Source organism: Melospiza georgiana, chromosome 3, assembly GCF_028018845.1.
Source record: "Melospiza georgiana isolate bMelGeo1 chromosome 3, bMelGeo1.pri, whole genome shotgun sequence".
Lineage (NCBI taxonomy): Eukaryota > Metazoa > Chordata > Aves > Passeriformes > Passerellidae > Melospiza > Melospiza georgiana.
The window spans coordinates 82,444,201-82,459,978 of NC_080432.1; the positions used below are offsets into that span (position 1 = coordinate 82,444,201).

Genomic DNA, 15,778 nt, shown 5'->3' on the forward strand with positions numbered 1-15,778 from the left:
ATACATTCTGCTTAGCTTCAATTATAAATATAGTTTTCTTCTTGCATGTGATAGGCTGCTACCTATATGCTCGTTTCTCGGGATGGAAATATAAATAATGTATTGTAAAAGATTAATATTTCATGATAAATTATAATAAATGATACACTAAACATGTTATACACACACATACATAAAACATACAAATATAAAATAAGTTTGTTTTGATGCTGCATTTTTTAAAACTGAATTGGTGAAATTTTTGTCTGTAGTAGTTACATAGATACATTGTGCAGTTGTTCCCTCAGACGATATTAGTGTTCAGCTGTGACATCCTAAATAGAGGGAGGAAAATGTCTGCTGTTCTGTGTGGCTGGAGTGAGAGTAAAAAGTCTGCCTAGTTAATTTTACTGAACATGTTAAGATGTCTCTTTCTTTTGCTTGGAGGACTGGAAGTAAGGTTTTCTGTAATACAAGTATACATTAGAAAAGTATAAGAAGAAAAAAAATTAAAAATTATGTTGTTTGTTTCATTCTCCCCAAGAAAGGGAGTTCCGTGCTCCATCTTTGGGATCTTTGGAAAATTGCATGAAGCTTTCCCAGATGACAGTCCAGGGACTTCAACAGTTCAAGTCTCCCCTTTTACAGCTGCCTCACATTGAAGAGGACAATCTGAGAAGAGTTTCCAATCATAAAAAGGTATAAAAATGCAAATGATACTTGGTAAGATGCTATATGCTACTTCTTTTACCTATTTGTGGCTAAGGAAGCAAGGCCATCAGTTAACTAAGAGAATAAAAATATATTAATTTTTAAGGAAGTCAATACAATCCTTCCTATTTGTTCTGTCGGCTTTTGGTTTTTCAAAAGTCCATCTCAATTAGGAGGTGGGAATTAGGATCAGAGATCTGTTAATATCTATTTAATACTCTTCCAGAATGTGTCTGGAATATCCTACTGGGACTTTTTTTTCTGGGGGGGAGGGGGCTTGTTTGACTTTACATTGTTCTTAATGTACTTTGGTAGAAAATATATTTGGAAGCTTTTATGAACAGAGGAGTTCATAAAAGGAAAAAAAAAATTACTGTGGGAGGCATTTCAGGTTTTGTGATCCTTTGTGTGAAAAAGTGTCTTATAAAGCTTTTGCTACATAATCGAGTTGGGTAAGTAGAATTTAGGGATGAAAAAGAATAGTCTTGTCTCAATATCTGCATGTGTTTCTTCACTCTGTTTCACCAATTGTCTCTGCATTTCAACCTGCTTGAGTCTAGTGTATCTTCTGGTAATGCCAGTAACAGTTAGAAACAGCCCCTTGCTTCTACTAGAATCTTGACTTTTCTGATACTTTTATCACAGTGGTTAATTTGGATGAATCTTGAAAATATTCTTTTTATCTGATGGAATTTTTGTTTCACTTTAACTACAGCCTTAGGGGGTGTTTAAATGCTTCTGTGTTAGTGTCAAGACTAAGAATTCTTAGATATTGCATTTTTTTAATCCTCTCTGAAGATGCTTGTTCATGAAATATTCAAGTAGTCATATCCTTTGGATGAAGTAAAAGATTCTCTTACAGGTATCATTAAAGATTTACTTTTTAAATCCAGTCTTAAACTACAGGGAACAGATGAGGAAGTAAGCCATTTTAGATGTATTTTTTGACATGTGCATTGTAGCTAAGTGAGAAACAAATAATTTGACTGTGTTATAATCCCACCTCTGTTTGCTGTGAAAGAGGGGGGAAATCCCAGTTTTTCAGGCTAGTTTCACAGGATCACATGCGTTGAGTTCTTCAAAAATACACTGCTCTAGATTGGCAGTATGATCAGTCTACCTGGATGCATGAAATTGTTTTTAGTAAAGTACATGCATTTATAATGGTGAGGTAATAATTTGTGTTTGTTTTAGCCTTTTAGCTCTGCTCTGCAAATCTTAGAAGGAGTGGATTTAGATTTGTTGGCAGTTCAGTACAAAAAACCCCCTAAACTTGTATTTGGTTGATTCTGCTAATGTAAATCTGAAAGCACTGAGGTATTCTACCTAAATAAAACCCCCTATTAGTGAGATTTCATAGCTCAAGTTTCTGAAAAACCTGGCTGAAGTTACAATTTTATAAGAAACTATAAAGGACCATTTCTAAGGGGTGACATACTGAGGAACACACCAGTGTTCAAAGCAGTTCTGTTTAGTAGGTTTCACTGCAGCCTCTTTGGTTTATTGTTTCTCGAAACATATGCTTGCTAGTTTCCAAAGTGTAGGGTTTTTTATAAGAGCAAATGTAATGGTGTGCATGTATTAGTAATGTGGGGACAGTCATGTATTATGAAGAGCTGATTTGTGGGCTGTGTTCTGTACTACCATGGGACTTCCTTTCTTCTTTTTTTCAGTATAAAATCAAAAGTATTCAGGATTTGGTGAGTTTGAAAGGCTCAGATCGCCGCAATTTACTGCACTTTCTAGAAGATAAGAAATATGAAGAAGTTATGGCTGTCCTTGGCAGCTTTCCATATGTCACTATGGATATAAAACCACAGGGTGAGTGGGAGGTCCCTTTGTTCTGTGTATGTCAATCTTCTGACATTTTGATAGTCTGCTGGCAGTAAGCTTTTGGAGTAAGCTGAAACACAACTCACTGCTATCGATGTGACCTGGAAATTACATACTTCTTTGGAGTATGGGTTCTTGTACATGGGAGTTACAGTCTGAGGAGATAAAATACATTGAAACATTCCATGTATTCCCTAGCCAGCAGTAGTTTCTCATACAGGAGCTTAGCTGAAATTTTGTCTTTCAGTTTTAATATTTCATGAGTGATGTGGAATTTTGGTTGAAATACCACTTTTATTAGCTATCTTAAACAGTTACAGTTATTCCAGAATTTATGCTCAGCTTTCCTCAGCAAACAGGTTCCTTTCCTCAGCATTTGTGAGGTTCCTCTGGGGTTCCTTTGTGATAATCCTGGTTTTTATATCTGGCAGAATTTGTCCAAGCTATGCTTAGCTACGTTTTGTGTGCACTATTTCAGTGAATGTATAATGCTCTCCTCTCTGAAGATTTGGGATATTGTAAGCAATTCCTGTTAGACAGACTTTGCAGTGGGAACTGAATGGGTTCTGCAGTCTCCTTTTCTTTGTGGAAGATTAGTGCTAGTAAATGTGTGATATTTGAAAGTCTGTTCTAATTCTGGTTTATATTTTCATTGTGATAGCAATGATTGCATTCAAAATGTGATATGCTTTGTTTGGGGAGCCTGATTGTAATTTGGCTTATGTGTAGTCCCCTCTGAGAAGCAAATGTTAGAAGTATCTGTTAAGGAAGCAAATGTCTGCTTATTTTGGTGTTTCTGAATGTTATTTGTGTTGTTTATTTTTTTAACAAACAAACAGAAAATGGTATGTTATTGTAGCTTAGGTTTGTATGCAGTCTTGTTAATCTGCTTAAAATTCAATCTTAAAGTACCTCCCCATGTTTTGACCAATGTTTTCCTGCCTGTACTTTTCATTTGTCACACAGCTGCACTCAAGTGTGGTGTGAAGGATTAAACTGCAGATGCTTTTCTGTTTAGCTCAGTATTGCCATTATATGAAATATATATCTGAGACAACTGAATAGTAAAACTGCTTTCACAGGGAGGGACTAGAGGGGAATAAATAAAATGTCTATACTGGAATAAAACTCTATTCCTCTCCTACCTGAGACATTCTCCATTTTATAGGTTGGAGGTATAAACTCCTCAGTGGCTCCCCTGTGGGGTTTGTTTAATGTTTCAGTTAAACTAATCATTGCTGTTCCTTTATTTTCCTTTGCCTTCTCCTTAAAAAAATAATTAAATGCATGATTGTTAATGTGGCATTGAAATTGAGTTGTTAATAATATGAAAGTCATGAAAATGAAAATTATGATTCCCAGAACAAATATAACAGGGTCCCTCTGGTCATGTGTGATATTTCATGTTTCTGAAGTTTTATGCTTTAATATATAATGCACAATATTACAGGGTTATGGTTCCCACAGCAGCCATAACTTTGAATTTTCCAACTTTCATGCAATTAAAATTTCAAACTCATTGTTGCAGTTTTATAGGTTGCTGAATTACCAGCTCTCATTCTGATAGTATAGTTGAAGTTGTAAGAGACTTATTAAATAATACTTTTAAGATATTTTTTGTTAAAAATTCTGGAATTTGAATGCTTACATTTAGAAGTAGCAGAAGCAATCTTTAATGGAGAAAAGGTCTTTAAGGAAGTCTAATAGATGTATTGTTTTTCTTTTTGCACTAGTTTTGGATGATGAAGACAGCAACAACATCACAGTAGGCTCTCTTGTCACTGTTCTGGTCACACTAACAAGGCAGACCATGGCAGTAAGTATTAAGAATACTTGTCCTTTCATGGTAGCTGTGGGTGTGCACTAGTAAAAAGGCATTTCTGCTTGTTTTGTAAACATAACTGTGAGGTTAAGATTTGAAATTGAGAACTTGTGCTCTTAATCCGTCCTTATGGTCTTGTTTCTGAATAAGAAAGTTTTCCTGGAATAAAATCAAAGGTCAGTCTGACCCATTGCAGTTGTCTAGGGAACGGTAAAAGAATACGGCAAGTGATACTGCTCTGAGGTTTGTAAACAACAGGAAAAGAGGCATTCAGAAACTTGGTTCTTGAACTAAAATAAAATATTCACTCAAGTTCTCAGGACAGTGTTTGATTTTGCTTTATATGGGCTCATAATGTTACAAATCTTGGGTTACATTTCTTGGGTGTTTTAGAAAGAACGCAGTCCAGTAGAATGCAGAATATGCGTAACTTAATATAAAGGGGGTACACCAGTGTCACATGAACAGTGTGGCATAACCAAAACAATACTATACCCTAGCAGTTAAACTTCTGACTTGTGCCTATTTTCAAGCTTAAAATGCATTAATGGCTTTCTTTGAACAAAAAAGTTTAATACACAGAACCTAAACAAGCTTTGACACATCAAAGACTGCAATGTCAATTTTTGCATCTGTACTAATGACGTAATTGTCTAAGTAAACAGAAGGTCTGAGTTACACCTCTAAGTTACACAAGCTTGAGTATTGCAGGCGAGATCAGACTATTGAAGCCAGTTCAGCAGAAAATCTGTATATATGAGATCCATGTGCTTATGCTATGGGTGCAGTAGGTAGAAAGTAAAAGCACTGTATCACTATGCTGGAATTGCAAAAAGGAAATGGCAAAGGAAACTGAAAATTATGAGGATATTGAACTGTGCTTAGAAACTAAAATGTCTAACAGCATACAGAAGATTCATTTAAGATGCTTCCTGTGTGACCTCCTCTAGGCAGTCTGGCATAGAAACACAGGACTGTAAAAGAGGAGCCAGCCTTTTGTATGATGCATGTTTTTTGTGGTGGTATTTCCCATTTGCCATCTTTATATACAACAGCTCCTTGTGACTATTTTGTTTGGGTGGGTTTTTTTTAATGGCATATATTATATTTTGAAGAAAGAAATGCCATTAAAAATCCATTTACAGAGAGGTGTCTCAGTCTACAGTATACTAACATTGTGTTGTGTCTTAACATTTCACATTTCTGATTTGATTTGTTGTTCTGTGTTCCTGAGTAGCAGAGCAGCTGTTGAAGTTTTTAATGCTCTGACAACTGGAGCAGAATTAGCATTTTACTACTGCTTGCTTTTGTGATCTAGGATTTCTGTGCTTTATAAAAGAAGTAGATTCTTTGGAACAAGGTGACATGTTGCTATTAAATTTCTTTATAATACAAGTGATGGGAAAATCTGAGACCAAATGTTTGAACTAGTGTTTAATTTTGATCTGTTAATCCCCTGTTGTGTCTGTCACTGATAAAAGAATTTGCCATGAGTAAAATATTCAGACCTGATTAAGGTGATTTAGTTTAAGTTCGAATATGAAATCATAATTTGCTCTTGGTACAGAGAGGCATTAGTAGTTTTCACATTTTTCTCTAACCAGGAAGTGTTTGAAAAGGAACAGTCTATATGTGCAGCAGAAGAGCAACCAGCAGAAGATGGGGTAAGTGAAGAGTGAATGTTCCTTTTGCTAATTAAAGAGAACTTTCTTTCAGATCTTGAATTGCTAATTGTGCACTTCTCAAGCATTTTTTTCCAGAAATGCCTACTGAAGTGTCCTTTGAACTGTGTTTTGTAATTTTGGTTCTCAGCTTAAAACACATAAAGTACAGTTGAATGACTGAAATTTTATGAACAGAATAAATATTTTAATACTGCTTTCCTGCAGCAAGGAGATGCCAGCAAATCTAAGAGCAAAGGATGGCAACAAAAGAATAAAGGAACCAAGAAAGCTTCAAAGTCAAAGAAAAAGAAGCCATTGAAAAAGAAACCGGTGCCACCTTCATTGCCACCACAGAAACAGCAGAAGCAAAAACAAGCTAATGGGGTAGCTCATAGATTCAATCATATTTATAATTTTATTCAGTTTGTCACTTGTAATCTGATGGAGGGTTTTGTATCTGTCTCTTCCGTTTCAGTTTTTGCTTTTGTGAAGTGTGTCTTCTAAAATAGCATTTGTTTTCTCTACATTTAACAGTTACTAGTGAAGTCATCAGGGAATCACCATGGTAATGTTTGCAGTGGCCACTGAAAGTTCTGCTCAAATATTTTAAAAATGTGGCTTCATAGTCTCTTTCTTACTCTTTGTTCTTGTTATGCTGCCTTCTTGGAGGTGAATTGTTCTGTAACTTCTACTTTTTCTTTAAAGATGAAAACTGAAATGAGACTTTGTTCTGGTAAATTAAGTCGCTTTAGTAACTTTATGCTCCCGCCTGCATGGTGTTTTCTCCACCTCTTGGGCTATGTTCTAGGTACTTTTTTAAGATGTCTGTGAATTTTCTTGAGACTTTATGAAATGCAGTCCCGGAGTTGTAGAATGGTTTGGGTTGAAAGATCATTTGGCTTAAAGAGCCTTTAGCTCCAGCCCCTCGCCGTGGGCAGGGGTGCCGCTCACTAGATGAGTTTGACCAGGACCCCACCCAGTCTGGCCTTGAACACTTGCAGAGATGGGACATCCAGTCTGGGAATCAAATACTGGTTTTTCCTATTCCTGTTGGGAGAGCCAAATGGAGAAGGAAAATGGCTTCTGTCCTCCTCTTAGTGGATGAGGTGGAAAGGATTAATGTTCACTGTAGACATAACTGTGACACAAGAAGCGCGTAGCTCGTGCAGCCCAAGCTTAAGGCAGGCACTGTGAATTCTGTGTACTACAGTCATGCAGACAAACTAAGTTAGAGGTGTTGGGTGCTTGTTTTTCTTTCCCATTAGGAAGTCGTTGTGAAGGAAGAGGAGGAGGAGGTCTCTGATAAAGGAAGTGAATCTGAAGAAGAAGAAACAAACAGAGACTCTCAAAGTGAAAAAGATGATGGGAGTGACAGAGACTCTGACAGAGAACAAGACGAGAAGCAAAACAAAGATGATGAAGCTGTAAGCCTTACTTTTTCTTGAAGGGTAATGTTGCCTCTGGGGTTGAGAGAAAATTCATTTTAATCCTCTAGCATCCCCTCAGGCTAGTTAACACTAGGATGAAGGAGTAATACTGGTTCTCCAGAGGTTTTCAGACCTCATTCTGGTGTAAGAGCTTTGTCATTGCAAGTTTGTTCCAGACTGAGTAGCAGAGAGTCTTTTCAGCGTGGTCAGAAAATTTAGAAATTACTTGAGAAAATGGTTAAACTTCAGGAGAAAAAATATTTCTTTCAGCTTAATTTGATTACTGTCTGCTGCAGATTTGTGACTTAGTCAGTCTCTTCTTTGAAATGTGTTCTTTACAGGCAGTGGCTGTTGCATGCTGCACAGTACATACTGAGCATGCAGTTGTTGAGCAAACTTGTACAGGTGCTTACTAAACGCTGGTAACTGTCAGGTTATGTGTCTGAAACTGTAATAGTGTAACAAAGAGTGAAACATCGTGGTGGCAGATGATTTCTGCACCACAAGTCTTACAGTAAAAGACTTGAGTGACAGCTGAATGACCTGTGCAGGGTGAGATTAGGCTTCTGATAGGAAAGGAATCATCAAACTTGTAATCAAGACTCCTATGGCTGAGGTAGAGAGTGTTTAGAGGTAGTGTTGTAGAACTGAATTTTGAAGAATGTGTGCAAACCCCACAGATCTGCTTTTTTTCTTTATAATGTTTAGTATTGCACGAGAACTAGTCACATGTACCATTTTCATGGACCATTTTCTGTCTTTTTAATGCAAAAGATGCTTTGTGCACAGTAATTCTTTAACCTTACCTTTGACAGGAGTGGCAAGAATTACAGCAAAGTATACAGAGAAAGGAGCGAGCCCTTCTTGAAACGAAGTCAAAGATAACACATCCTGTTTACAGTCTTTTTTTTCCTGAGGTCAGTAATAAAAACATTACAGCTGTGAAACATGAAAATGAATAATAATATAAATTAATTGATCCATTTATATTTTTTACTGTAAATATTGGGCTTTTGAAAAACCTTATTGTCTGGGAAAAATAGTATTAATTTTATAAAGTCTTAACTTGAAAATTAAATGCTTTCAGATACTTTTCTAAAACCTTTTTCTTCATTATTCTTTCTATTCAGTTCCCAGAGACTTGCAAACCTGTAAAACTTAAGGTGAAATATGTGGATGTTTTTAACTCTTCATCTGTCATGCGTTGGCCCTGGCACAGTGCCAGTGCACCCATGAAATATATTTTTCTCAAATGGTTGCTGTGAGGTGTGACTATCTAATTGCAAGTGCCTGTGGCTGGGGGAGGTCCTGACCCCTCCTGTGTAATCACTGGAGAGTTTATGGATTATTTGGATCTGCAGGTAGTTTTGGATTACTCGTCGACTTCAAGTCTCAGTGCAGCAATGTGATGGCAGCACAGTGTGCAGCTGTGGAAGATGGGGTTGCTTGGCAAAGCTGTCTCTTTTCACCACACTGTAGTGTGGAAGTGGCAGAAGCCAACTGTGGAACAGTCTTTTCTATAGAGTTCAAAAGTACAAGTTCTGCTCTGGATGAGTGTCAGAGGAAATTATATATTTGAGAGTGGTGACTCAATATAGGCTGAGGTGTGTTTACAGCAGCCTTTGGTGTTGAAAGTATTACCTGATAGATCAGTTGTTACTTGCACTAACAGCCAGCCACTCATTTGTCTGAGAAGCCCTTAACAGCAGTGGAACCTTGAAAAAGAGGAGATTTTTCCAAATGGAGGGTTTGTGTTCTGAGCAGATAAGTTAGGTCCTTGGGGTGACCTGATTGGAACCAGGAGGGAGCAGTATTTGGCCACATTTTCTTTCTTGGCCAGTGCTTCAAGAAATGGCTAATCAGCTCCTTTCCTTCCTTGCAGTCTGACTAAGGAACTAATCTAGGATCTCTTCTCTGTTGTTGTGCTATCTCCAAAAAGGGAAATAAATTGTCTTCCTGAAGGCCTTAGGTAACATCTAGTTTTGTAATGGCTGAGCTTGAAGCTGTATTTTCCTGACAGTTGGGTGCACTCCCATCTCTCAGTACAGCTTCCACCAGTACACCAGCATAGTGTAAAAAGGTGTGCTGGCATTCTGCTCTTCTGGCTGCCTTAGATATGTCAAATGTGCTGCAGAGTCTTAATACCTCCTTGCTGTGAAGGCAGCTGGCTTTGGTCATCAGTGGAAGCTCACAGACAGTAAGTGCCATGCCCAGTGCCTCAGGGATGCTGAATATTTGTATTTCTCTTTTACTGAAGTGAGGGTCCTTTCAGAGACTTTGCTTATACTTACTCTGTATAGAGCTGCATAAGCTTCAGCTGTGTGTAACTGAGTTACATATGGGTCTTGTGATAAAAAACCTAAATACAGCTTGCTGCTGAAAAGAAATCTAGGGCTCATCTGAATGCTTGAACTTAAAAGATACACACATATCCTCTCATGGTACTTCAGTTGTAAATTTTCCAACTTCTCTTCACTGACTTCATGAAAGTTGAATGCAGCTGTACTTTGTGCTGTAGCTGCAGTGGGAGCATGTTCAGATAGAGTTGATCTGCAACATTGGAAGAACAAAAACCACCATAGTCTGGTTTGTTTTTTTTTCTTCATCTGTTATTTAGAGTATTATTTGTACTGTGGTCATGGCCAGTTCTGAGATAAAAAATTAGAGATAAAATGCTGTGTTCCAGATTTTAAAGATGTTTAAGTAGTAGCTGAGCATAATAATACGTGTTCTCAGGAGGCAATCTTAATGCTGTTTCATCCAAGTTTTTGGGCAGTTGATTACTCTGCCAGAGATGTGTTTTTAATCTATGCAGGTTCCTAAAGAATTATCTTCTGCTCCTGCATCCATGGGTCCAGAAACTGCACAGATTGTAGTTTTGACATTTTTTAGGTAGAAACTGGCCTTGGTGTTCCAATTTCATGAACATACTGGTTCCCTGGCATGCCAAACCTTGCACCCATCTGTTAAAGGGCGTTTTGCCCACTTGCCTGTTAGTTTGCCAGATTCTCACAGGCATAAACTTTAAATTCCACCCAATAAGCAAGAGGAAAATCACAGTCCTGCACAATTGTCCTTTCTGTAAAACAGTGATGGCATTTCAGGGTCAGGAACACTCCTGTAATTTCCAAAAAATATAGAGTCCTTTGAACTTTACATCAACAGTTGTCATTTGCACTGGTATTTTTCCTCCACTTGGCTGTTATTGTTACTAGGTTTTGTGAAAAGCCATTTGATGATTTTGATCTTTGTCTCTTTCCATCACTCTTAATGGCAAGAAATTTTTTTTTGAAGAGCAGCGTATAGTAAGTCAGCACAATGTTTTGGTAAAATCAGAAATAATATTGATACAATTGCAGGTCCTTTTTGTTATGGTCACAGTCCTCATAGGCCCAAAATGGATTAGCCATTTCTGTAATAGATCTTGCTTCTGTAGCTCTTGTTCATCTGTGCTATTTATACTGTTCATCTTTCTATTCCTAGAGGCCTCTTGGCTAGGAAATAAACACTTTGACTGCCTAAGAGTCTTCTTTGCTACAGCTGTCAAGAAGATTGACAATATATTTACTGTTGAAACTTACAGATAAAATAACTTATGCCTTGTAATCACATGGGGTGGTTTTTCCTAAAGAAAATCACTTGGAATAGTTATAAGAAGGATTTAGAATTCTACACATTCTGGCATTAAATAGCATACAAATAGGTTTTTGTCCTATTCTGTGCCTGTTCCAAGAACATGAGGGAATGCTGATGCTTCAGTGTGATGCTTTTGCTTTTATACCCTTCAAAATGGGTATTTAGTATGTTGAGTTAATTTTACATTTCTCTGTTCTGGGACTCAGGAGTGCTAATCAGTGTTTTTAGTTGTTGGTGTGAGTGTCTTGCTGTTGTAAATGGTTGAATTTTTCAGTGAGATTGTGATAGTATGACAATTAGTCACTTGAAAAGATAAAAGAGTTAATTTGGCTTTTGTAATTTTTCAACATGCATGATTTAAATCTCAGCTCACCAAAACCTGGCTTCTGAAGTGTTAAAAAAATCTAAAACTACTGAACTTTTAACTACTCTGGTAGAGACAAAAATTCTTCAAATTCTACATATTAACAGCATTTGCTTCCCAAGTGTGGAATTCAGAAGTTGCCTGTATGTGATAGGGAGAAGTTATTTGGCATCCTTTACAAATATACATCAGTACTAGTCAGTTGATTGGTACTGAGTAATTTCCTTGAAGTGAAATCTCAGTGTGTTCAAATGTCATTTCACTTTTTGGAGGGGGAAACAGTGAGACAGAGCACACTTGCCTGACAAAAGACTTTTCTGCAAAGAGTTCTTTATCTGTTTTTACACTTTCCTTGCTTTAAATCTTGCTCAGCTTTTTATCCAGGTTGGATTTCTGTTGAAGGACCTAATGTTGTTTTATATGGCATGAAGTTGCTTGTGAATCCTCAGTGGACACAATTCTTGGGGGTGGTTCCATTTCCCACATGGTGGCTGAAGTTGAATACATGGAATGAAGCCTTTGGAGACCCAGCAGTTACTTGTCATTACCTGTTTGCTTTCAGTGTGCAGTGTACACCTTGTATTTTATTCATGCATATCCGAGAGTTTAAAAAAGCCACCAGACACAAACTTTCTCTCTGTATTACAAAGATCAGTGAATCCTAATTGACTGTTAAAAAGTGTAGGGGCATCTTGTTCTATGACTTCTTTAATGCTTGTGGTTTTTTACTGTTGTTTTTTTTCCCTTTATGAAAGGAAAAACAAGAATGGTGGTGGCTGTATATTGCAGATCGGAAGGAGCAGATGTTGATATGTATGCCATACCACGTTTGTACGCTAAAAGATAAAGAAGAGGTAAAGTACTTGGGGAGTTTTCTTTCTGGGATATTACAAAACTCTGTTGAAGTGTCTCTGGTATGCAAATACATGTAGATTTTAATTTTTTTAATACTTATCTCTTAAGATGGAAAACAAATTTCACTCTCTTGATAAAAAGAGAAAAGTGCCTTTTAACTATGAAAATTGATAGTGGAGAAAGAAAAAGTAATTTAAGACAACTTTGAAGTTTCTTCTGGAATATGTTGGGTTTATTTTTTTCTTGATATCAAAAGATCATGAAAAACAGTATTCTGTCACAGTGAAATTCCTAAATTTATTCAAATTGTTAGAAACATTAAGTGTTCTCTTTCTGTACAGCAGAGACTGTGACAAATTAATTAGCTTTGGCTCATATAAACTTTGCTGAACCTGTAACCTTTGGCAGTGTTCTTCGTGCCACTTGTCCAAAAAATGAAGACCTAATGTGTTTGTTCTTCCAAATGAGATGTTACATTCAATTTCAAATAACAGCAGAGTTAAGATAAAACTTTCAGCAGACTAAATATTTTAACCTGTTTGGGTTTTTGAGGCTTAGCATACAGCAGGGTGAAATTGTGTACTTAATGTAGTTACTTGGCCTAATTCAGAAAAAAAAATCATTGATTGAGTGACTCAATGATATTTCAGCTTTCATGGCAGGTATTGTGTTTGGGTATTGCTGTTCTTTTTTGCAGGTGTTTTATTACATACAGATATTCAAAAAAGTGTCCCTAGTTAGAAACTAAAACTTTCTATTTTTCTGTAGTAGTGTTCATTGTTCATTGGAGGACTCAGGTATTTGTTTCAATGTGTCATTTGAAAGCAGTAAGAACTTTATGGTATGCAATCTCTTTTGTAGGTGGAGCTGAAGTTCCCAGCACCAGGCAAGCCTGGAAACTATCAGTACACAGTTTATTTAAGATCGGATTCATATATGGGATTGGACCAGATTAAACCATTGAAGGTGATGTTTGACTCTGTTATATACTTCTGTTACATTGAAAGCTACTTCTTATGGTCATTAAAACCATAATTAACAGGACCAGAAGTCCTGTTGATAAGAATTCAACCTGTCCTAATTTTAAAACAAGTGGGAAGGATGGACTTAGAAATGGTTTCTGCCTAATGTGCAGTGGTAATTTTATGATGGATTAAATGGGACTAAAATTTGAGATACTTTCCCATGCATGTGTGTTTTAATTCATGTTTTTCTAATGTTTATTCAGTTTCTGCAGTATGGTTGGCTGTGGCTTTCTATACCTTGAGGTTTGCCATGCCATTTCTCTGCCCTTCCTTAGTCCTAGATTCATTCGGTTAATGGGAAAATCTGGCATGCCTTACTTCTGGAAGCAGTTCTTGGTTTTGGTTTGGGGAGTGGGATGGGATTTGTTTTGTTATTTAGTTGGTTTTTTTAACTGTTCTTTTGTGGGTTGCTTGTTTGTTTTATTGTGTGAATTTGTTTGTTTTCCCAAATTGCTGTTTATTGTCTGTAACCTTTTTTCCCCTCTCTTCTCTTTCCTTATCCAATTACAGCTGGAAGTTCACGAAGCAAAACCAGTGCCAGAAAATCACCCACAATGGGATACAGCAATAGAAGGTGATGAGGACCAGGAAGACAGTGAGGGCTTTGAAGACAGTTTTGAGGAGGAAGAGGAAGAAGAGGAAGATGATGATTAAACATACTATTGGTTGACTACAATATCTGCACACAGTGCAAGCTCTTGGTCTGGCTGTGGAACTTGTACAATTAACCAAGAAACACAGTACAGAAGCTTTGAGAAGGCTGAGTTTAAATTTTCTTTACCAATTAAGAGTGCATTATGTAACTTCTCAGTGGAGGTGAAACAAATCTGTTGCCATTGATACACCTTGGAATATGCTTATGGCTCATAGCCTTCAAAGTGCAGGATGGTGCATTTGTTTCAATTGAAAATAAAAGCTTTTTTATTATAAATGTCCAAAAGTGTGGGCTATGTATTGTCTGATCAGTTTAGGGTCCAATTTAAATAAAAGGTACTGTTAGCTAGGAGCAAACTTTTCAATCAATTTTTCTGCATTAGGAATTTATTTTAGAAAATGTTTTGGTATATTTGACATTACAAATATCTGTTGATTGAAGGAACATTTGCTCAACTTTCAAACTTGATTGGTTCTGTGGTATTCATTAACTATTTTGCTGTGATACTGCTCACATCATTCATAGCTTTAAGAATCTGTTTTACTTAACTTGATCATTACAAATTGGCATCATATCCATTGCCACATTCCATATATTCCAGAGGGCTGCTTTTTTTAGGACTGTTGCCTTTTTATGCCCGAGATTATAATGGAAATCATAAACTTTCTTGACTCTGCCATAGGATACTTATTAATGGCTTAAAACATTTTTAAGCCCTTATTTCATCAGATCAACAGGAGATCTGAGTCTTTTGATAAACAGAATGTCTGTAAGTAATTTTGGGACCACATGTTATGTAAGCTAGTGGCTTTTGTGTAATACCTTTATAAAAGGTACCTGCTGAAAGCCGAAGTATATTCTTAATTCTCAATCTACCTGACACCGTCAGAAACATTTTAAGGGTAAAATACAACATGCAGAGAGGGCATGTTTTGTATCAGTTTTGAATTCCCATCAATAAACTGGATAATTTGATGGCTGTTTGCATTTGTAATAGTGTGCATCTTTGTCTGAGGTTGTTGGTTTGTTGTTTTGGTTTTTTTTTCCTACCCTAGTCTTCTGCAAGGTTGTAAACAAGATAGTGATTCTGTTTCTACACCTTTTAAAGAAAAAAAAAATCAAACCTAATTAGAGAATAAATTCAGGGAGGAGAGCATCAGGGCTATTAGTGTATTCTATGAGACTTGATAAAAGCCATGGGTGGATTCCTCCTTTTCTTCCTCTGAATAAAGCAAATTAAATGTTGCATTTCTATACTTCAGAAATACTTAAAAGTGTTCTGCAAGTAGGAATAGATGTATTTCTGTTCCTGTGTATTGAACTATGAAAATACAATGCTGTAAAATGTGACAAATTCTCATGCAGGAAAATTTCCATCCTATAAAAATTGCCCAAAGTCAGAATAGGTGCACACTAATTTGCGACCTTGTTTGTTAGAAAGGGTTGTCACTTTAAATGAAAATTTATATTGTTATATTCTTTGTAATTACAATAGATGCAAATAAAATTTGAAGGTGTTCTAATGAGATTATGGTATTTTTCAAAGTACTTCTGAAGTGCACATTGTTAACTTGTAAACCATAAGCAGTGTCAGATGTTCAAACTCAAGAATGAAGGCTAGGTTTAAATTAAAGGGCTTGTAACTCCAGTTCTAACTTGCAAAATACAGCAGAGAAATAGCAACACAAAAGCTCTAGTTGTGTAGTCCATAGGCTTTTGAGCCAAATACTGCACTGGTGAGAGAAAAGACAGGAATAATGACTCTTCCTCAAGCAAATAGGCAAGATGGATGTTAAGATGACTGAAC

General features: G+C 36.6%; 1 protein-coding gene across 1 annotated transcript in view; it reads left to right on the forward strand.

Annotated features, from left to right (window-relative positions):
* SEC63 (SEC63 homolog, protein translocation regulator) overlaps nucleotides 1–14,944 on the forward strand; it is a 53,898-nt gene extending 38,954 nt beyond the window's left edge. Inside the window, exons 12-21 of the mRNA XM_058020762.1 lie at nucleotides 524–678; nucleotides 2,364–2,511; nucleotides 4,257–4,339; nucleotides 5,950–6,009; nucleotides 6,235–6,393; nucleotides 7,275–7,433; nucleotides 8,252–8,353; nucleotides 12,192–12,290; nucleotides 13,153–13,257; nucleotides 13,827–14,944. Of these exons, the coding sequence (XP_057876745.1) occupies nucleotides 524–678; nucleotides 2,364–2,511; nucleotides 4,257–4,339; nucleotides 5,950–6,009; nucleotides 6,235–6,393; nucleotides 7,275–7,433; nucleotides 8,252–8,353; nucleotides 12,192–12,290; nucleotides 13,153–13,257; nucleotides 13,827–13,970 (1,214 nt within the window). The 3' untranslated portion in view covers nucleotides 13,971–14,944. The remainder of the gene's footprint in view (nucleotides 1–523; nucleotides 679–2,363; nucleotides 2,512–4,256; nucleotides 4,340–5,949; nucleotides 6,010–6,234; nucleotides 6,394–7,274; nucleotides 7,434–8,251; nucleotides 8,354–12,191; nucleotides 12,291–13,152; nucleotides 13,258–13,826) is intronic.
* Nucleotides 14,945–15,778: the final 834 nt, after the last annotated feature.